The sequence below is a fragment of the Melanerpes formicivorus genome, unplaced genomic scaffold (assembly GCF_026170545.1).
Source record: "Melanerpes formicivorus ecotype bairdi unplaced genomic scaffold, bMelFor1.0.p_v2 SCAF_6, whole genome shotgun sequence".
In the NCBI taxonomy this organism is placed as follows: domain Eukaryota; kingdom Metazoa; phylum Chordata; class Aves; order Piciformes; family Picidae; genus Melanerpes; species Melanerpes formicivorus.
Genome location: NW_027142358.1, coordinates 6,198,031 through 6,220,625, shown reverse-complemented (window position 1 = coordinate 6,220,625; position 22,595 = coordinate 6,198,031). Strand labels below are relative to the sequence as shown.

The 22,595-nt window shown below is 42.4% G+C and overlaps 1 protein-coding gene across 1 annotated transcript in view; it reads left to right on the top strand.

Annotated features, from left to right (window-relative positions):
• The window catches only part of SORCS3 (sortilin related VPS10 domain containing receptor 3), a 317,082-nt gene that overhangs the window by 246,197 nt on the left and 48,290 nt on the right, over positions 1-22,595 (top strand). Inside the window, exons 11-14 of the mRNA XM_068139414.1 lie at positions 82-184; positions 4,480-4,556; positions 4,661-4,752; positions 10,100-10,207. Coding sequence (XP_067995515.1) covers positions 82-184; positions 4,480-4,556; positions 4,661-4,752; positions 10,100-10,207 — 380 coding nt within the window. The remainder of the gene's footprint in view (positions 1-81; positions 185-4,479; positions 4,557-4,660; positions 4,753-10,099; positions 10,208-22,595) is intronic.

Below are 22,595 nucleotides of genomic sequence, written 5' to 3'. Positions count from 1 at the left end.
GGTCTTTTTCAGAAGCATGTGTGCAGTTGTCAACTTGTTGCATGTTAAAGCCTCTGCCTTTTGCTTGTTTCTTGTTAACAGCCATTTTGCTCACTGCACTTACATCTGCAACTCTCAGAGAATCCTTATACTTCAGGAAGCATTTCCAGCAAAGAGACAGCTCCTGGTCTGCTGGTGGCAACAGGTAAGAACACAAGTGCTTCTTGACATTCACCCATGCCTCACTCACTGGGAGCCTGAGAGTATTCAAGGTGTTTCCTGTTGATGTAAAAGCTTTCATCTCTATTTCAGTATGTGCTGAGCTAATTCACATTAACTCAAATTTCCTTTGGGCTAGGAGAAGGCATTCAGTCCCTAACTTCAAAAAAGGTAGTGCCTATCAGCTGTTTGTTGCTCTACAAGAACCCATATGCAGGGCTAAGCCCACTCTTGAAAGGTTGGGCATTACTACATTACATTACCAATCAGCATTAAGTCCTCTCACTTGACACCACTGAAGTAGGTGTCCAGCCATTTGCTGCAGTGAATAGGCCCTGTAATCATGGCTATGCTCCTAGGAGGTGGTATCAATACATTCCAGCTTTTGAGGAAAAATTGCAGTTGTCACAAAGCCTGTGAGGTGAAGCCTGGACTTCACAAATGCCTGTCTTGTGCACAGCACCTGCATTCAACACTGTATTGCTCCAAGACTAGCAGCACTTCATCAACACTGTGTGTGGATCGTTGTTATTGTGGGGGTTTCTGCAAAACAGTGTGGCAGGTCACAGTGTTTTAATGGCAACCTGGTACAGTGCTTCATGGTGGCAGTGGCTGACCCACTGCAAATAATCTGACAGCCATCACAGGACCTATGTGCACACAGCATGCAGCATAATTAGGATGGGTGGGGTTACCAACCAAACTCAGAACTGCTACGGCTTCAATGGGAGCTGCTGGGCTAAGAGCTTCCTGAATAGCTGGTGCCATTGAAAGCTGGCCCCTGGAGTACGTAGGCTTTTTACAGGGAGGTTCCTACATGTGCGCAAATATGTGCAGATGGCTTAAGGGTTCTTTGTAAGGCTCAGTTTATCTCCTTTCAGCCTAGCATTGGCTTGAATGTATGTCATGTTAGCATATTGCCTACGTGAATTTACACTGGGTTTTTTTCCCCAGCCATTTCTATTCTCATGTCCTTCTGTGCTTCCATGTGCCTGCCAGACAAAGCCAGAAGCTGCAGGTTCCCTTCATGACATTTATTATATCAACAAGGGAAACACCATGTGGTTTCAAGTTCACTGATCCAGGCCAAATGGGATGAAATAACTTGATTTAAACCTCCAGATCTTCCTATGCATAGCCAAGTGGAGTCATCATTCCTGGCAGATCACACTTGCTAGATGGATGCCTAGGATCAAGCAGGATGCTGTGATTGCAAAGTTGGTTTGTTGTGTTTTTTTTTCTTTAACCTTTTAGGAAGCAAATAGAGGCATCAGGACAGTGAAACTTTAGATGTTGATCTAAACTGTTAGTAAATTAGATCCTTATCAAGCTGCCAGTACATTGGATGAATGCTTTCCCATCCTAACAATTAACCTTTAAAAGGCAGAATATAATTTCTGCCTTGCTTTGTACAATGGAAAGCTTAACCTATTGGGAATATACACATCTGTTTCCACTAACCAGTTTCACAACAGGAACCTCTTACTGTGTTGGTGAATGTATTCCAAGAGAATCATTGCAATTTATCCTGACAGGCATTGGCTGCTCAAACACTCTGTGTCTCTTTGATTTACAGTGGTACACTTCCAGCAATGATTGGAAACTTGGACTCTCGGTATGAGGACAGAGGTAGAATCTTGTAAAGGGAAGAATTATTTTTTTAGTATCTAAATGAACAGGTGCCAAATCCTCTTGATTTGTTTGGGAATCACTTACATTTGGTGGGGTTTGAATCTGTGTAGCTGAAAAACTAAATGGAGAGAATGAAGAAATTAGTAGAGCAAATTTGCACAGACAAACGGACAGAAAGAAGTGATAGCAACAAAACCTTGCTTTTTAAATCTCTTTCCTTACCACAATCTGGAAATCTCTGTTGGGAAGGCTAGCTTTCCACTTCTGGTATTTGAAAGATGAAGACACAAAACTTAACATTTTTGCTTTTAAGACAGTTTTTAATTCTTGAGAATTTCCTCTCATGATAAGACATTGGGCTAAACAGACCTTTGTACTGGCAGAGTATTCTTATGCTTGTGCAGCTGGATGTCTCTATTGACTGTCTTTCTACATGATTGCCCATCGCAGGCTTTTCCCGTACATTCACCTAAATCAGCTAGTCACTCTTGATGGTGTCAGGGAAGAAGATGAGGTGGATGGAGTGTGTGATGTTTCCTACATCCTAAGCACTGATGGAAAAATCTTCCTTGAATTGTCCTGCCTTCCTGAGTCAGACTTTTTTTATTGTTTTTTCTTTTGAAACACAGTTGTCAAAACAATATGGCTAATGGGATTCCATAATCCATATTAATAATAATCCATGATTCCACAATGTGATCCTGCTTTAGCAGGGGAGTTGGACCCAATGTTCTCCTGAGGTCCCTTACAACCTCTGATATACTGTGATACTGTGATAATGGTGACAGGAAGGCATCATTATGCATCTGGGTTTGAATTTCTCATTTTCCAGCACTGAATGTTAGAAATGGAATGAACATTTTAATTAGCATGTTTGTATTGTGTTTTTTTTTGATACTACAGATGTGTAAGAGGGGCAGCTCTCCCTTTGCTGCTTTTGATGAAAAAGTATTAGTTCTTTCTTCCTTACAAGGAAATTATACCTGCTTTAGAAACAAGTCTCATTTGGCAGGTGTAAGAGTGGCTTGCTGGGTAAAAAAAATCATAGGCTTTGAATAAAGAAGTCATGGATTTGACCACAATATGGTGGTGGTAGGCCATTAGCACTGGGAGGCCTTCTGATGGAGTATCTGTCAGTGCTACATCTGCCTTCTTTCTATGGGACAGATGTTGATACCACCTAGCACTGATTGAAGGCACTCTGACAGACCAGCGGAAAAAGCAATTCCTTAACTGTGGTAGTTTTTCCCTGAATCACTGGGTTCTTTGGGAAGTGGGGAGGTGAGAAGAAATTAATTTAGAACAGACCTGCATTATTCAGTGAGCGTGGTGCTTGTGGGAATTTTAACTCTGGAAGCAGAAGGAAGATGCTGAGCTCAGGGCAGTGTGGGGAATAAGCTGTTAGGGTCTATTCAAGGCTTGTGCAAACTTTGCAGCTATTGGTCATCTCCCTATTGCAATTAGTGGTGGATGCTCAGAGGGTCCAGAGGGCTGGGGATTTAGTCCAAATCATTATTTACTCTGTATTTATGTTGATCACTGTAAGATCTGAGGTTCTTTCTGCCATCTCAGATGAGGGACCTTGAAAAACACCTCTGTTTCAAGCTCTGAGCTAGTGTCTTCAAATGATATTTTGCTGTTTTCCCTATATGTGGTTGGGGTTGATGTCTGAGCTTTTCTTTGCCCGGGTTTGATGTGTGACATGTCCATTCCATAATACATAATGAAGGCAGCTTTGTTCATCCTATAAGGCTATCAGCAGAACAGTTTCCATCCTAATGAGAATGAAAAGATTAAAATTAAGAATGATACCAAGTAACTAGTAACTTTAAACTCACAATCTGGGACAACTAGGTTAATGAGAACAATCAACATTGTCTAGAACACTGTTTGGTCCGGTCTCTACCTCTCTGCTGCAGAGTGATTTGACACACACACGCACACACCCATTGCTCTCTGAGCCATTCCTGCCCCCAGGTGCCTACCTAAACAAATAAGATTTCCTTCTAGTAGAACTTTTATTTTATTACATCATAATCCTCATTAATTGCAAACCTAGGAAGCAACTTTGTTTATCTGACTGCAGGTTCCACAATCAGTTAAATCAAACTGATTTTCTGAGCCCATAGTCATGGGCTTCAGTGGGGTCTGGCTTTCACAGAGGTAATAAACTTACCCTTGAAATAGACTGGCAGTTCACATAGATGGAACTAACCAGCCAGAGCACAAGGACTACCAAGTTTGGAGTGGAATGAGTATGGAATGAAACACCTGGTAGCTGGGGTCAGTGGCCACTCTTCTGCTGCCATTTTGATGATTTGTATGCAGACAAGTGGGCATGGGCTTTGACACGCAGATTTGGGGGTACGTAGGTCCTTGCCCAGCAAAGGCCTGCCTTTAGTGACTTGTGATTATAGACAATGCTGTCCATGGGAAAATAAGCAAAAAATACTGTTTCTCCCCTGTGCCAATTTTCAAATGGCTCAGCTCTTGTAAATGGATGTTGCCACCTGGCTCTGGTGTTTGTTTTAGATGAGAACACAATCAAGAGCAGCAAAAAAGCAATGGTCAGGCCAAGTAATTTTCATTTCTTGGAAAAATTCAGTTCTATCTCCTTATAAGAATGTCTGATGCTTAATTGTGTTGCAGGCAATATTGGTTCTGAGCTTTCCTACACTGACATTGGTGTGTTCATCTCTTCTGATGGTGGAAATTCCTGGAGACAGGTATGTTTTGCAGAGAAAAGGAAACCAGGGAGCCTTTTACCATTCTCTGCATCTTCCTTTCCCAGTGGAGTGGAGCACTCATGCAGTAACTGATTTGTTTGCAGATCTTTGAGGAGGAATACCATGTGTGGTTCCTAGACTGGGGAGGGGCTCTGGTGGCTATGAAGCACACATCTGTGCCAATCCGACACATGTGGTAAGGAAACTTGTTACTTTGAGAAGGTATCCTGACAGGAATAAATTGACAGAGACTAATTGACAGAGACTAATACCTCTTGCATCATGTGGTTGACATCTGCTACAAAAAGAGCAAATGAGATGATTCTTACCTGGGTTTAAGTGTCATGTTGATTTTGCTGATTAATGTGATGATTACTGTACCATTTTATAACTCTAATAGCTCACCTACGTATTTCTCAGAACTATAGAAGGGTAGGGATTGTATAAATTACTCTTTACACTAACATACTATGAGACTTCAGGTGGGGTTCTTTCCAGCAGACACATATATACAATGAGCAAGAAGTCCTCCTCTTTCCTTGAGATATTTCTTAAAGGATGTGTCCTCACTTCTGCTTTTTCTTCAGAGAACTTAGTATTAAGCTGGTAAGACAGTTAAAGGGAGGAAGAGAAGAGGGCAATATGAGTTGGTAAGGACAACAGATATGTTGCTAAGATTGCTGTGTCCCATAGATTCCTTTGTCAGTCTCCAGAAATGCAGCAATGGCAACTGAATAGGATTTGAGGTAGAATAGGGCAAAATGATTTCTCAGTTAAAAATACTGTTTTGATATAAATGGCTTATAACAGTCTAAGTACTGCTCAAAATTATCCTTTCCTTTGCCTTTGTCCCTCTCACTCCTGCCCCAGAGCAACATTGGAGACAGTCATTCTGAAATTGAGAACTAATTTTGTTTGCAGAAAATGGATGTATTAGCATCACCTTGAGCCTCTAGTCTTGAGTGAAAGAAGGGCATGGCTAACAGAGTGACCTGCACAGCTTCTAATATTGTTCAGAAATGAATTACTTAGAAATATCCTTCAGAGACAAGGTTTGTGTTCCTGTCTGCGAGAATAAGTCATCCCTCATCTTGATGGTGCTAAGCACATCTCAATCTCATGCTCTTCAGTCAGAACAGGAAATGTGGCCTTCAGTCAAACAGGAAAATAAAGCAGTGATGTTTGGCAGCAGTGATGAGGTGTTAAAGTCTCCTCTACCTGAGTCATTATTGTACAAAATGCTTCAGTTAAATTACCATCATTTAGTGGCTGGAGACCTCAAGACAGGCTGTCTTTATACATCATAAGCTAATGTTCCATAGATGTACTTTAAGAACATTAATGACCACTTTTTCAATATGGAAAGCTTTTGGACTTCATATTCCTGACCTGACAAACAACTCTGGGATGACTACACCATGTATTTCTGTTGAAGTTTGAATATGTTCCCTTTGAGCATATTTTTTACCACCAGAGCTAAGGAAACAACTACTTGAGTCTTGGTGCAATAGTGGATTTTTAACTGCAGGCTCATATTCCTTAGGCATTTTAATTTTTCTAAGATAGGGGAGTAAAGTGTTCTCTAAGAGGTCTGTGCCTTTGTGTGGAATTGCAAGCAAGCCATTGTATCTACAGTGGGAGTTGCAATATTTATCTTGCTTTCTAGTGTTCAGGAAACAGACTGATTTATCATAAGCAAGTTTCAGTCATAATTTAATATACATTAGTTTGCTGAGTCAGGGCCAGGGGTTAGTCTAGGCTAGCTTTCTCTTGCCAACAGCCTCCACAACCAAACATACAGAAGCGAGTAATAGCAGGGTAGATCCATAATGATTTTTCCAGCAGACTCCAACCTTCTCTATATGGTTAGAATGCATTATTGTGTGACCACAAACATTTGCCTCTGATAGGTAACTCAGTAGTTGCAACTATGTCTGAAGTACCCTCAGGAAAGAGGATATCAATACCATGTCAATGTCTTTAGTCCAAACCAAGGCAGAAGTATGTGTTAGCCCAGGGGAGGTGTCACCAGCAGTAGATACATCAGACTGTGGCAAGTCTGGCTCTGAAAGAGTGAAGGGTGAGCCACTTATTGAAAGAGCTTCAAGTCATGTAGCAAACATTTCTTACTTTATTATGCAACTCAGGTGTAACTGTTTTAGTGGTGTCTTACCTTGTGAAGGCCTTTTGAATGTAAAAAGCCCATTACATGCAAGTGCCTTTATGCAGATATTGGGAAAGCTTTTCATAGAATCAATAAGGTTGGAAAATACCTCAAAGATCATCAAGTCCAACCTGTCACCCAACACCTCATGACTACTAAACCATGGCACCAAGTGCCATGTCCAGTCCCCTCTTAAACACCTCCAGGTGACTCCACCACCTCCCTGGGCAGCCCATTCCAATGGCTAACAACTCTCTCTGTGAAGAACTTTCTCCTCACCTCAAGCCTAAACTTCCCCTGGTGCAGCTTGAGACTGTGCCCTCTTAATTTTGTCACAGGTTGACTTTCAATTGGAGCTGAGAGTCCCATTTGCCTTTGTTCACTGTGCAAAGTTTCCTTTCAGATGTTCTCCCTTTTCACTAGGTCTTGTGGAATGGCATGCACAGTACTATGAGTGCCTCACCCATTCTATTAATTACAAATTTTACCCTTAGGGCCTTTGGAATTTACTTCATATTGCAGGCACCTGTTTTATGGGCAGGAGTAGCCTAGATTAAAGGGTGCATATATATCTATTAGTGCTCAGGCTGAGACATTGTACAGTAAGTTTCATCCTGGAGAAAAGAGGTGTGGATAATTGAAGAGCCGAGGAAACTTTAGCTAAGCTAATGAAGCATGCTGCTCCCCAGAAACTGAAATGCTGTTTAGATAAGCATGCAAGCAGAATAGCATACAAATGCACAGGTATATGTGAAGATACATACATTAAAAAAACAAATGTAAGGCAGATAATCATTTTGTATGCGGTGGTACTTTTAGCTTTCTGTCTTTGGTCTGTAATCAGCTTCCTATTCTGGCAGATTTGCATTGAGAGTCAGATGAAGGTGTTTTGCTAAGTGCTGTGGGAGGCAGATAGTAAGGGAATGGTGGTTGCAAGCCTTGGCTTTTTGTGCTAGAGATCTGAGAACGGTGTGCACCATTGTTTGTAATATATATTGCATTGGCCTCCTGGTCCTTTGGTGGCATCTCAGGTAGTGTCCCTGAGAGGATTCAATTTCCAGCAAGAACCTTTTGGACAAATCCAGGTGCTAGGCTCTTTGCCTGGAGAGGAGGAGGCTCAGGGGAGACCTTATTGCTCTCTACAACTACCTGAAGGGAAGTTGTAGAGTGGCAGGGGCTGCTCTCTTCTCCCAGGCAACCAACACCAGAACAAGAGGACACAGTCTCAAGCTGTGCCAGGGTAGGTTTAGGCTGGATGTTAGGAAGAAGTTCTTCATAGAAAGAGTGATTGCCCATTGGAATGTGCTGCCCGGGGAGGTGGTGGAGTTGCCATCATTGGAGGCACTTCGGAAGAGACTTGATGGGGTCCTTGATGCCATGGTTTAGTTGATTAGATGGTGTTGGATGATGGGTTGATCTCATCCAACCTGGTCTATTCTATTCTATTCTATTCTATTCTATTCTATTCTATTCTATTCTATTCTATTCTATTCTATTCTATTCTATTCTATTCTATTCTATTCTATTCTATTCTATTCTCAGATGCAGGTATGTACACACATGAGTATCCTCCCCAAGTTTTCTTTGCCTAGAAAATAAGGAAAAGTTTTTTACACTCATTTTTAAAGGGCAAGTATTTCCTGCTATTCAGAGAAGAAGCTTGTGCCATGATTATCTCTTTGGTAATGCCCTTGGAGAGTAATTTCTCAGCCTTCACAGCCCAAGTAGCTCACAGAATTACAGAGGATTCTTTAACAACACAGCTGGGAAAGGGTCAAATAATTTTGTAGCCAGTAAACCTCTGTGTTTCTAGGTTTGTTCTTCCTTTGCTGGTATAATTTGGACCTGTAATTCTGGGCAGAAGTTTTGTGAGAGCAGTTGTGTGGACAGTCTGGGAGCAGCAAGAGTCTTCACTGATTGTTTTCAGAATTGCTCCTGGGCAGCAGCTCTGGGAGCTGGATGCTGACAGCCTCCAGGTTGCCTGCCTTTCCTACTGCAGTCGCAGCTGGGTGTGCACACCCTCCTCTGGCTGGTTGCTGCACTGTTGTGGCAACAGGCTGGCAGAGAGATGTGAGGGCTGGTAGCTCACTGGGTGTGCACACTCTCCTCTGGCTGTTTGCTGCACTGTTGTGGCAACAGGCTGGCACAGAGATGTGAGAGCTAGTAGCTCACTGCGGGCCGGGAAGATGAGAGCTGACCATGATCCTTGGGACAGCAGGGTAGGATCTTACATCCAGGGCTCATCCCCAGCTAGGAGCAGTGCAGCCAGGAGCAGCTTCAGCGCTGGGGACAAGGGATGGACTGAGGCCAGGCTTGAGATATCAGCCTGCATGATACACTCATGGCCAGGCAGGCCTATGGTAGAGCTAGATCCTGTCACTCCTGTGGTGTCAGTGGAGCTCCTGGCCCATGGATGGCGTGGGGGGAGGCCATGAGGGAAGCTGAGAGGGGTCACTTAGGCAAAAGCCACCAGAGACCTGACCCAGACTGTATGATGATATGGTCCCTTAGACTGTTCATTCACCTACTCCTTCACAGTTGTTAGAGACAGAGAGGTTGCTGGGGCACAGCTGAGAGCAGGGTTTGCTAACCCTCCTCTGCTAATCTAGAAGTCTGTTGTACTAACCGTAATTCACCCAAGTTCCTGTCAGCTTCGTTAGGATACACGTGCTCCTTGATAAAAACAAAGTAAGGCACACAGTGGTTGTGGGTACGGACAGCTGATCAAAGCCACTGGCTTGTCACTAACAGTGTGAACATGCTCAGCCTCCAAGAAGGGAATTGCTTTAATTTTAACTAGCATACAACTTTGCTTTGCAACTGTGCAGGCAAAGAGCACCCAGGCTAACCACTGACTGTGTCTCTGTTCGGCCTCCATCCTCCTCCTCTCTGTAAATTAAAGAAAAATGTCATCACCTCTGAGATGACATATAAACAAAAAATTATTAAAAGGGCTGGAAAGATTGTAGCTAATGCCATATGGCATTGATATATGCATGGGTTGAAATGTCTCACGGTGTTGACAGCAATTTTCATGTGTTCAGGCCAGGGCTGTTCATGCTCTGAGTGATGCCTCATGCCAAGTACTGTTGCACATCCAAAACTAGGACTTGGCAGTGCCCCTTTGATCCTTTGAGGTCTGATGTACAGCTGGATCAAGTCTATCCATGTTCTTATTGTCATTGTTTATACTTTCTAAGGCTTTGATCCTTCACAGTACACCACGAGCATGAATTAGTGGGCTGGGAAATGGCAAAGATTGGTGCTTGTCTATAAATCTAGCTACTGGAGCTTGCAGACCTGAGCCAATATTTAATTGCTGCAGTTGCTCTAAAATAAGCCTTTTTATGTGTATAAATCTTGTCTGTTTCTATTCCAGGCTGAGCTTTGATGAGGGAAGATCCTGGAGTAAATACAGTTTCACATCAACACCGCTTTTTGTGGATGGATCCCTTGTAGACCCTGGCATAGAGACTCAGATAATGACGTAAGTATAGCACTTCCTAACTCTTTTAAAATGTGACGGCAGGAGGTATGCTTGGAGATCCCCAAATGCATTGTGAGCCTCATGATGTGCAGTGCAGCATTGGGCAGTGTTGCATGAAGGCATGGTGCTGTTCTATAGCTTTTGCTGTTAGTGACAGACCATCATGTGGACTGTCCACATGTCATGTGGCCAAAAAAAATCATGAAGCCATACTCTTTAGTAGTGGCAGAGGAAGATGGTCCCAAGGAGAGATGGTTCCAGTCTGTAGCTTGGGAGTTCAGTTGAACAGTAGGTAAATCTGCTTCTCTGCAGAGTGGTATAGCCCTGGTTAGGTCACAGAGAAGCTGTGGTATCACTGTCTGTGGAGGTTTTCATGCCTTGGCTAGATGAAGCCACATCGGTGCTTATGTCTTCCTCTTTCCAAAAGCGCTGAAGTGCTATGTAAGGCTATTGAAACTGGTGGAGTAATGTTGGCCCAAGAGCAGGACTGTATCTGATTTTAAAAACCAGGGGAGAGTGGGAACCTTTGAAGTTCAAAGGCACCTTCAAAGAGTCATCCAACCTCTTGCATAAAGCAGATCAGAGCACTCTGCTCTGGGATTCTGAGCAAGGCAAGGAGTAGATGCCTTCATTGCTTGCAGAAATGTCTTCTTACCTGTGTTTTCTCTGACCTGGCTGGAACAGTTTTTTGAAAATGATCAGAAAGCAAGGTAGATAAAATGCCTTAAACTGAGGGATAGCTGCAGTTGTTTTGAAGGGCAGCACCTTCGGTTAATCATATCTGACACTGAGTTGTCCCAGCTCAGGGACAGGAGATGCACTATGTATTTTGCCTTAGGATTGGTTTGCCTTTCCTGCTTTCTGCCCCTAAAATTCCTACAGATTTTCACTACTTGCAAGAGAAAAAAAGATTCAGGCCTGGTGTATTTTTTTTCTGGGCTTCAGTCAATCTACCTATTTACATGGCAGAAATGAGTAGGTGAATCTCATTGCTGGTGTCTCAGGTAGTGACAGAGAGCAGACTGCTGAGCTTGTTTGCCATCATTTTCTGAAGAAGCTTGGATCAGATAACAGTAGTGTGTTCTGGGCATTTTTTGCTAGTGATCTGAACTTACTCTGACTGGGTTGTGTGATTGATGTTGGTATGCCAGTCAAAAAAACAGACTTACATCAGCAGAAGCAACAGCGGTGAGGAGTGGTCTGTACTTGCAGTTGAGATCACCTATGCTGCAAGAAAAGTCCTTTGGGAAAATCCTCTTCTGGCAAAGAGTTGTCTGAGCTGGCTTCTTTGCTGTCTGTGCCATGACAGAAGCAGTGTGTTAGTGCTTGTTGTGGTTTAACTCCAGCACTAAGCATTCCGTGGCCACTCTTTCCCTCCTCCCCTTGGTATGGTGGGGGTGAGAATTGGAACAAAAGGTAAAACTTTGTGACTTAAGAATAGTTTAATAGGACAAAGAGAACATTATTAATAACAATTTAATGAAAGAATGTATAAAGTGATGCACAATGAAGTTGCTCACCACCTGGAACTCAAAGCCCAGCTAGTTCCAGAGCTGCAATCCTCCCTCCCTTCAGCCAACTCCCCACTTATATGTTGAGCATGACTGTCATATGGTATCCAATGTTCCTTTGGCTAGTTTGGGCCAGCTGTCCAGCCCATGCCTCCTCCCAGCTTCTTGTGAAAAATAATTATACCCCTTCTAAATCCAGAAGAATGCTGTAGTCTTGGGAGGGTGAGGAAGGTGCAGCCAACTCCTGTATAGCTCATCTATATTGCCTGTGCTAAAGTGTCCTAGGAAGGCCAGGAGAAGTAATCATGGCTATCTTTCATAGGAGCAGTACTCTTTGTTTCTCAGACAGTGCTGGACCAGAATAAGAATAGAATAAGGATAGTATAGGATAGGATAGGGTAGGGTAGGATAGGATAGGATAGGATAGGATAGGATAGGATAGGATAGGATAGGATAGGATAGGATAGGATAGGATAGGATAGGATAGGATAGGATAGGATAGGATAGGATAGGATAGAATAGACCAGGTTGGCAATATCCATGCTTATGGCACAGATAGTTTTTGAGGTTTTTCGGGGGAGTAGAGGTGGTCTAAGTTCTGGTAGGGTTACTAGTTTTAACTTCACTTAAAAACCATGCCTTTGCTTTGACTTTTTTCTTTATAAAAGTGTAGTACATGTTTGTGTAGAAGACTATATCTGTGCATCTGTGTGCTGGGTTAGACCATCCTGGGGTTGGGTGGTGAGAGCCCTGCCTCCCCCAGGGGACAAAAGAAACCTAATCCAGGTGGACGTGGTTTCTTCCTCCTGGGAGTAGGGGTCCCCTGGGCCTACATTGGTCTGTTCTGCTCCCCCTTCCTGTCCAGCAAGACTATAAAGGGGAGGCCGTGGCAGCCATGTGGGCTCTTTGCTCCTGCCTTACCTATCTGAAGTCTTGCTATCTGTAAATATTGTCCCTATTTTTGCAAAGAGTAAATCATAACAGCATGTGATATACCTGTGAGCCTTTTCACAAGACTCACTATACTCCACTCTGGTGAGACCCCACCTGGAGTACTGTGCCCACTTCTGGAGTTCCTATTACAATGATCTGGATGTGCTGGAACATGGCCAGAGAAGGGCCACAAGGATGATCAGAGGGCTGGAGCACCCCTCCTATGGAGACAGACTGAAAGAGTTGGGGCTATTAAGTCTGTAGAAGAGAAGGCTCTGGGGAAACCTTAATGTGGCCTTCCAGTATCTTAAGGGGGCCTACAAGAAAGCTGGGGAGGGACTTTTTAGGGTCTCAAGTAATGACAGGACTAGGGGGAATGGAACAAAAATAGAAATGGGTAGATTCAGATTGGAAGTTCACCATGAGGGTGGTGAGACACTGGCACAGGTTGCCCAGGGAGGTGGTAGAAGCCCCATCCCTGGCAGCTTTTGAGGCCAGGCTGGATGTGGCTCTGAGCAATCTGATCTAGTGTGAGGTGTCCCTGCCCATGGCAGGGGTGTTGGAACTAGATGATCCTTGAGGTGCCTTCCAACCCTAACATTTTCTATGATCCTATGATTTTATGATTCTAAGGCTGCCATGACCATCCCTCTGGGGAAATGCCACCCCCTGGCTAAACACTTTCTGTGTTGGTTAACATTGTGGTTTTCTGTGACATTTTGTGTTGTGCCCAATGTGTGCTGCTTTACAACCACATGTGTGCAGACACATACACATACATGCAGAGAAACAGTTCTGAGCTCTAATAAATCTGCAGATCATTGCCTTCATTGAAATCAATGGAGTTGAGCAGTTTCAAGTAGCTGTGGATTTAGCCTATTTGCTTTATAAATCAATGCTTTCTTTTGAGATGAAAGTTGCCTTTAAAATCTAAGGTGCTATGCTTATATCTCTGTAGTCTTCTGATGAAGATTGTAGGAAGTGAGTTACCTCACTGAATATTATGTATCAGCTTTGTTGAGAGCTGACTCTTTCATTTGGAATCTTTGTGGGCATACTATTATTGCTACTGTTATTGGTATTGTTTTTATTATTACTGTCATCATTAGCAATTCTTAGAACTATTCTTAATAGGCTGTAAAAGCCACAGAGAGCAATTTCACACAATACTTGTTGTAAATGTTTAGAGAAATTCCTATCTGCAGCATTAATGGGACTGAGGAGGGAAAAATCAAGCCCATTTATAAAGGCCATATGCAAACCATTTCTATGCAGATCACTGAAGTATTTCTTGCCCATGAGAGTTTTAGTGAACTCATCTGTAAGGGTAGCGTTAGGATCAAGGTGAGCTTGTGGAAGCTTCTTTATGTTGCTACTGGCCAGGCTCTAAACCAAGATAACATGTGATGGTTGGAAGTGCATTTGTGATTGCACATAGAAATCTCAGTGAGCTTATGAAGCTGAAAGGAGCACAAGGATATGGGGCTAGCATCCCACAGCTGACTAAGAGATCTGTGGTACTCGTAAAGACTTGAAGCAGGGCTGAGGCAGAGAGACCAAGACTGCTTATATTTGTGTACTGCCAAACTGATTAGGTTAGTGACTTTTCACAGCATCACAGTACATAAGAGGTTGGAAGAGACCTCCAGAGATCATTCAGTCCAACCCTCTTGCCGGAGCAGGATCACCTAGGGTGGTCCACACAGGAATGCATCCAGATAGGTTTTGAATGTGTCCAGAGAAGGAGACTCCACAACCTCTCTGGGCAGCCTGCTCCAGTGCTCAATTACCCTCACTGTAAAGAAGTTTCTCCTCATGTTGCAGTGAAATCTTCTCTGTTCAAGCTTGAACCTATTGTTTCTTGTCTTATTATTGTGCAGCACTGAAAAGAGCTTGGCCCCCTTCACTTGACACCCACCCCTCAGATATTTATAGACATTGATGAGATCCCCTCTCAGTCTTCTCAAGACTAAAATATCCCCAAGTGTCTCAGTCTCTTGTCATAGGGAAGGTGCTCAAGTCCCCTAATTATCCTCATGACTGTTAGATTCTCACCAGCAGGTCCTTGACTGTCTTAAACTGGGGAGCCCAAAACGGGACACAGCATTCCAGGTGTCATCTCACCAGGGCAGAGTAGAGGGGTAGAAGAACCTCCCTAGACCTGCTGGATACACATCTTGATGCACATCTTTCATCTTGGAAAAAGCAAAGAAAGCAAAGTATTTCAGCTGGTGGTCTCAGCTGATTCCTGTTAGGGAAAATTTCCTCCACTGATTTGTATCAAAGTGGACTGCCTTAAACTATTTCCAAAAAATAATATCCTGAGGGAAATGTGTATTAAATAGTTATTACACTCCAACTATTAATAACATATTGCATTATTAACAATATTACCATTATGCTATCTTATTAAAATCTGTATATCAGTAGGATGACAACTATTCTCAACCTCCATTTTGTGGCACATCCTGTGAGGAGGGTCTCTGGGCTGTAGGAAGCTGCAGCAGTTTTAGCACAGAATTTTATACCACTTTATTGCTGTTATGTGAGCAGTCTCAAGTCTGTGTTGTACAAGCATCCTAGGCTTTTGGAATCTTCTGATTTTTGTGCTCATGCCCTAAAATAGTCCTAAACAACACACTAGTATGGTAAAATCTGTAGGTTTGCATGTAGGGGTGTTAAATGATTCTGAATATTTTAGTGTACTTTGAATTGGGTGCTGCTTTTAGTGTGAAACGGGACAAGATGTCTTGCAGATGTCTGTTCCAACCTACATTATTCTATGATTTAGTTATTTCATTATGGCTATAGGGGTACAACAATGAATTATTTGCTTACAAACATAGCTGAGTGGCCTCTGCTAAAAATGCAGTTTTGGGGCACAGGGAAGTATCATGAGTCTGTGTGAACTGGTCTGCCTTGAAGCTACTGCCTAACCAAAGTGAATCCACTCTTCCTTCCTACATTACTTCTGCAGTTCCTTTTACTATTGTTTTGATACTCCTCTCATTTGACGAGGTGATCAGTTAAGCTCCCTTAGGGTTATTGCCCTTTGAGAGATACATACCAAAGTGTATTGCAGTGTTTGGTGAAGAACCCTTCAGAAAAATAACTCAAATCCATAAAGGCAATGGGTTAGGCACATTCTTAGGTGATCCAATGAATACCTAGAAAGCACTAACCTTTTTGAAATCTAGTTTTCTAACTTCTGTCCTGTAGCCCTCACTGGCATCTAGTATCTCTTTTATGGTTTCACATTCTAATGATCTAACGTCCACATTCTAAAGACCTAACATTTCTGTGCTGACAAGCTATATGCAGAGCATGTCACTTGCTCAGGTAATTCCTTTCTTCTGTCCAGCAGGGGAATGGAGTTAGATTATATTCCCCTTTTAGGCAACAGTCATACATCCTAACAAAATCAATGTTTGCTTGAGAGAGTTGCTAGTCTGTGTCATGTGTGATTGAGATATTTTTGTGGGTCCAGAGAAGAGCTTTATGTTGTTCCAGATCTAACTCATAATTATTGCTCCTGCCACTTCATCTCCTGTACTAAGCATCCCTTCAAACTTAATAAAGAGAAATAACCTTTTTGCTTCATAGCCCACAGTAGGCTAATTATATGTGTGTGTGTGTGCAGACTCATTTATAGATGGAGATCATTAAGTTTGTGCTAATAAATATATGTTTATGTAGACACACCCACATGTGTGGATAAAAATCTATGTGTGTTTCTATGTAAGTATACTTAATGATCCATATATATCTGTGTAAGCATCATTAAGCATTAATGTTTTAGTGAGAGGATTTAATACAGGCTGGTCTGCTAGCATTGCTGTGACTGCTGTCCTTGGCTATGTGTATGCTAGAAAATGTCCCTGGTGGTAATTGAAGAGGTTATGAGCCTGGCTTGTTCTAACACCTTCTCGTTTACATGGCCATGCATCTTTACCAGAGGTGAAGCAGGAGTGTTTTTCTTTCAGGAGACCCATAAAATTACTGGCAATCCATCACTGAGTGCCAGAAGAATGGGGCAGAATGAATAAGTGACTGAGAAATGTTGAAAAAGATGAGATGGCTGCCAGGAGATTTTGGAGGTGGGGAAGAGAGTGTTAACAGCACAGGCCCTACTGAGTCAGACTAGAGGCCCTCTAGCTCAGTTCAATTCTCCAACAGTGGCAGAGAAGACACTAAATATGTGTGTGTTTATTAATTTAATGCATATTTATATTTGTTTATTTAAATATTTTTATACAGAACGTATATATTTATATATGGAAACACTCCCTTGCAGACTTCTCTCATTTACAGAGATCTGCAAATAAGGTACTTTCGTCTCACTATTTTTCATATTCCTGAGACATTCTCTTTTTTTTTTATTTCCTTCTATTTCTATATTTCCTCCCCCCCCTTAAAACCCTTAAAAATGTTTGCAGTCTCGTTATCATATGGCTGGGAGTTCCATAAGTTAACTTTTATTCTGAAGAACTGAGTGACTTGTAGAAGATATCAGCAAGGTAGGTGCAGGTATGAAGGCAATGTGCACAGATTCTGATTAGCACTCAGCAGAGATTCAGCAGATTGAGTATGAGAGAGGGGCAACAGCTTCCAGGTCCAAGTTCAATTTCCTATCACTTTCTGATAAGGTGATTATCATCTTTGGTCTTTAATGAAGGCAGCATTCTCTGCCTTCTGCTTGTATCTTGCTGTCACATTTAAAAGCTGATATGGGAGAGAAAATTACAGGCTGACACAGTGTTGTTGAAAGATTCTGTCCCTTTGCTTGGGAGCAGGGAGCTGCACACCTGCTGCCTCTAAGGCTTCTGCTGAGAAAAGTATGTTGAAAACAAGTGAAAGAAAATAGTGCCTTTGCTGGGATGTGGTCAGAGGAGCTGGGCCAGCCTTTGCCCTCCAAAGCTGGCACACCAACTAGAAATCTCAGCAAGTGGAGAAGAGGTGAGTCTAGAATAGGAATAGAATAGGAATAGGATAGGATAGGATAGGATAGGATAGGATAGGATAGGATAGGATAGGATAGGATAGGATAGGATAGGATAGGAGTCAATACAGAATACAGAATTAACCAGGTTGGAAAAGACCTTTTTGATTATCGAGTCCACCCTATCACCCAACACCATCTAATCAACTAAACCATGACACTAAGTGCCTCATCCAGACTCTTTTTAAACACTTCCAGTGATGTGACTCCACCACCTCCCTGGACAGCCCATTCCAATGGCCAGTTACTCCTTCTGTGAAGAACTTCTTCCTAACATCCAGCCTAAACCTCCCCTGGCGCAGCTTGAGACTGTGTCCTCTTGTTCTGGCGCTAGTTGCCTGGGAGAAGAGACCAACCCCCACTTGGCTGCAACCTCTCTTCAGGTAGTTGTAAACAGCAGTAAGGTCTCCCCTGAACCTCCTCTTCTCCAGCCTAAGCTACTCCAGCTCCCTCAGCCTCTCCTCATAGGGCTTGTGCTCTAAACCCCTCAGCAGCTTTGTTGCCCTTCTCTGGACATGTTTGAGGAACTCAACATGTCAGAAACACCAAGAGATTGTTTTTCCTAGAAGGAATTGAGATTCTTGTCCAATCTGCATAAAGAAAAGGCACAGAGTTCCTCAATTCCTCAATTCTTATGTCTCAGCAGAGGCCTTCATACTCTCCTGCCATCATTCTGGTGTCTCTTTCAATTCACTCTGAGAAAAAAAAAAAAAAAGAAAAGAAAAAATTTCTTCTGCAATTTTGTTGGTTGCTTCTGAGATGAAGACAGAACCTAGAGGGAAGATTGCACCAGAGGTTGCTAAGGCTGTGGTGGTGAAGGATTCTGAACTCTTATCTTCAGTTCTTTTGAGAACCAGGGCTGACCAGTCAGCTTGTGCACACTCTCAGGCCTGCCAAAAAATGGAGTGCTTTTGAAAGGTCAGGGGACAGATTTCAAACCTGATTATTATGAATTCTATTGGTACCATTAGATGCCTAGGAAAGATTGGTAGGTTTTAATTGTTGGCTTCATTGTGGCTTTATCTCATATTTCAGTTTTTCTTTCTTTTTGTGTTTATTGCAATATCTGTTTGTGATGCAACTGGCATTTTTCTTTGCTATTGTAGGTTAAGGGAAATCAAGTGTTAATAGCCATAGATTTTACTCCAAGGCTCTGCTATGCCCTTGTAAATTCATTGCACTGACCTCACTCATGGGGCTGTGCAAACTGCAGTGAGTAAACCTGTATAAGGACTCTCCAGAATAGAATCCATGAAATTAAAGTGAATTTGTGAAAATAATGACTGCACACAGAAAGAAAAAATTAGACTTTTATCTGAGAAGAGAAATTACAATTATAGTCCTTAAATTAGGAAAACAAAATGATTGAGAGGATATTGACAGTTGCTGTGGTGAGCTGCATTTCTGTATCATCTGATCTAATTTCAAAACCTTCTGGAAGTAATGAGTAGCTGGGACTTTGTGAGCAAATGATCAATCTGCTAATGCTATCAAGTGACTTTACAATGGACAAGAAAATATGTGTTACAGGAATTCCCATTTTATCCCAGCAGATGATCAGTTTACACCCTAGAGTGAGACAGTTGATTACCCATATCATTATCTTTGTTTCCAAGACTTAAAGACATTATTAATGATCACAGATTAATCAGTGTCATCCCTCTCCCTCCCTGCCAGAGTTCTCTGTCTGTTAGCCTTTGGATTGCTGCATGAATTCACCTACGCAGCCCACAGAGGCACAATATTGATTATGCTGCTGATGCTTGCAGTCTGAGCTGAGATCCTTCTGTGGCACCTGAATAGACAAATCAGGTCATGAGAACATCTGCTTAGAGTAATCTTTCTCGTACAGTTATGAGATTTACTGGGCCTTAGAAAGTGGATGTCTATGACCTGAGATCAGTTCCCAGTAGCTGCACTTTGTACTCAGAAGATTCCAGCCACTAGCTATAATGTAGCATATATTCTTTAGCTTTCTAGGGCAAACATTACTCTCACTGTGCAAAGCATTCAGGCCTGGTGTGGGTTGTACAGTCAGGGGCTGGGTACTCACATTAGTTCCTCGGAGTCTTTCATCTTTCTGCTAGAGCAAGCCATGAAGTACTCTGGTACCCTGATCCCACCAGCCCCTAAGGGACTGAGGAACTGTATGGCCTTAGCACTGTTTCAGCTCAGCCTGGCCCTGATCCTGCATGGAGCAGAGGGTGGTACAGCACGCCAGCTGGGAGCTTGGAAGGCTCAACACTGGGTTGGCAGCAGAATTCACTCTAACAGGTTTTCCATCATTGGACTGCAGCGAGTTGTGGAGAGCAGATCTCCAGAGAAGTGTTTGAGGCATTCCACATAGTTTAGGTAGTGCTACAAGCCTTTATTCTTAGGGAGAGCTTGTGCTCATATGATAATTGTACATGGTTTCCTTGTTTCATGGATCCCTTTGACCCAAACCTATGAAAATTCTTCCACTAGCTGGTCACTTATCATGTCACACTGTTACTCAGCCAGGTACAGATCTCATCCCCTCTTGTGAGCCTTCACTCTTGATACCCTGTGCCAGGTAAAGCTTCTCATCCTGCTCCACCACAAACTATCTTTATCACATCTATTTGGAGCTTACATGTTCTCAGCAATGGTGTTCACGTTTAAATTGGGCATCTCTTGCTGGGAATCTGCTGATCCATAGGGTGTAAAATTGAAGTGACTGCATTTGCCAGAAGTTGGATAACATAACATAGGGGCACCAGCTGCTTCTGTTGGGACCACAGGTACATTAATGGAGGAAACACTCCAATTGCTGATACCTGCCAGTGTCTTTTCTAGAAGAGGGAGGCAGCACCTTCAGGTTTCAAAGCTGTCAGAAAGTGGTTGTCTTTCATGAGTGCTTTGAAGAAGAGAGAGAATACTTCTGAAAAACAGCATTAAAAATTAATGTGCATTCCCATCCCCCTTCCCAGGTGTCTCTCACTCCCTTTCACGTTGTTGATATTTCTTTTGAAGCAATTGTCTTGTAAAGTGGTTTGGGAACATTGGAAATAAATTTTTTAAAGACCAGATTTCAAAAGATTTGGTTTGTCATTCAGTAAGTTCTTATTTTGATAACACTTCATGTTAAAAAGATAAAAAAAAAAGAGAACATTTTCTCTGTCTTCCTCATTGCCATGTGCAACTAATGGAGGAGTCAAACCCAAGCTGTAGGTCTGCTTCATGATCATACATTCTGCAGATTGCTTAGTCCTTGCACCGGGCATTACTTGCTAACGGAAAGATCATGTTGTACCGTGCCATTTGCAGTGGTTTCCCTTTTCTTCTGGCACTTTAAAGGAAATGCCTAGGGCTGTTTCCAAAGCTGAGGGAAAAGGGTCTGCCATAATTGTATTATTTATTGTAAGATTTTTGGTTCTTTTATTTTTTCACAGAAACTGTTCCCTTGCCCCACCTCCTCTGTCCCTCCTGACCTGGCATCTGGCAGTGCTGCAGCTTTCCATGACCAGCTCAATATGGATGGCCAGTCAGTGAATCTGGTCCACACTTCAAATTTCTTATCTGTGGAAAATCTCCATGTCATGACATTCAGTTTTGCTTGGAAGTAGAAATAAATCACTTCCTCACAAATTCTCATTTGACCCTTCCCCAGGGGAAACAGAATACAGGCCAAGATTTTGTGGAACAAATTTGTCATCATAGAAGCTGCTGTCTGCTGTTGGTGTATTCATAGTTATTTTTCCTCTCTCTGAATAGCAGCAGTAGAACAAGGCCTAATATCTGAGAATGTCTGTGGGAATTACAGTAATTTGCATTATTCAAAAAAATCTAGATCCACATGAGTGGTATATCTCATTTGGAAAAAACTGCACCTCTTCTTTTTAGAAAAGAAATTACCGTTTTTCATACCCTCTTGCTGTCCACAGACAGCAGTCCTGAGTCATCACCCAGGCGCCCTCAAGCTTTTGTTCCTAGTTAACAGGTCAGCCAAAAGCAACTGAGTTAAAAGCTCCAAAGTGGCTCTTAAAGACCATATTTATTGTTTAGGAAAAAAATTAGATTGTGCTTTTTGTTGGCAATTGCCTACTTTTCCAGTGTCATCTTTCATCTTTTATGTTTCCTTTGTTTCCCATCTCTTGCTCTATGCATCATCTTGCCAGCCATGAGACAGTATAACTCTCACTCTCCCTATTCTGCTCTCTAATTGCTGATCTGTGCTCCTTTCAGTTAGGTGCTACTCTTTGTCTCAATCCCTTTCCATCCAATTTCCATGTAAGTAGTGACATGCTTTAACATTAATTTCATCTAGACCCTAATAAAAAAACAATTGGGAGGTTACACAGCCCATTTGGTCTTCTCTGAAGTCATGATTTATGTTTCATTCATGTGGAAATAGCTCATCTCTCACTTCCCATTCATAAAATCTAATCCTGCCAGCACAATTTGCAATGGTTCCATTGCTGTTTGTGTTTTTGGCCCTTACAACTCAGCCTGCATGTAGGAGCTGGTCTTGCTTTCTGGTAGTTTTTACACAGAGGTGGCTTCAGATCCAGATTTCATAACAAGCTCTCTTGTGTGAAATTGTCAGCATTTTCTTTTATTGTCTCTGAAGCTATGAATGTCAACAAGTGATGAAGGTACATTTATCTACCAAGTCCTTCTATAATTGTGTGCACTAAGTCAGGATCTGTAGCAAAGGCTCACCATTTTCCTAGGTAATGTAGGACCAGGGTAGCCTGGCTAGTGGGAGAAAAATCTAAATAAAATCAAGACAGTTATGGAAAGGAGAGAACCTTGTACAGGGACACAGTGAATTCTCAGCTAGAGCTAATATGTTTAGTTGGATCCTGACTTTTCTGCTAGGCCATTCTCTCCTCCCCCCCAACACCACGATCCCATTTGAAGTTACCCAGAACTATGGATCAGAGTTACCCAGCACTCCAGCAGAAACTGTTTTCTGTTGCCT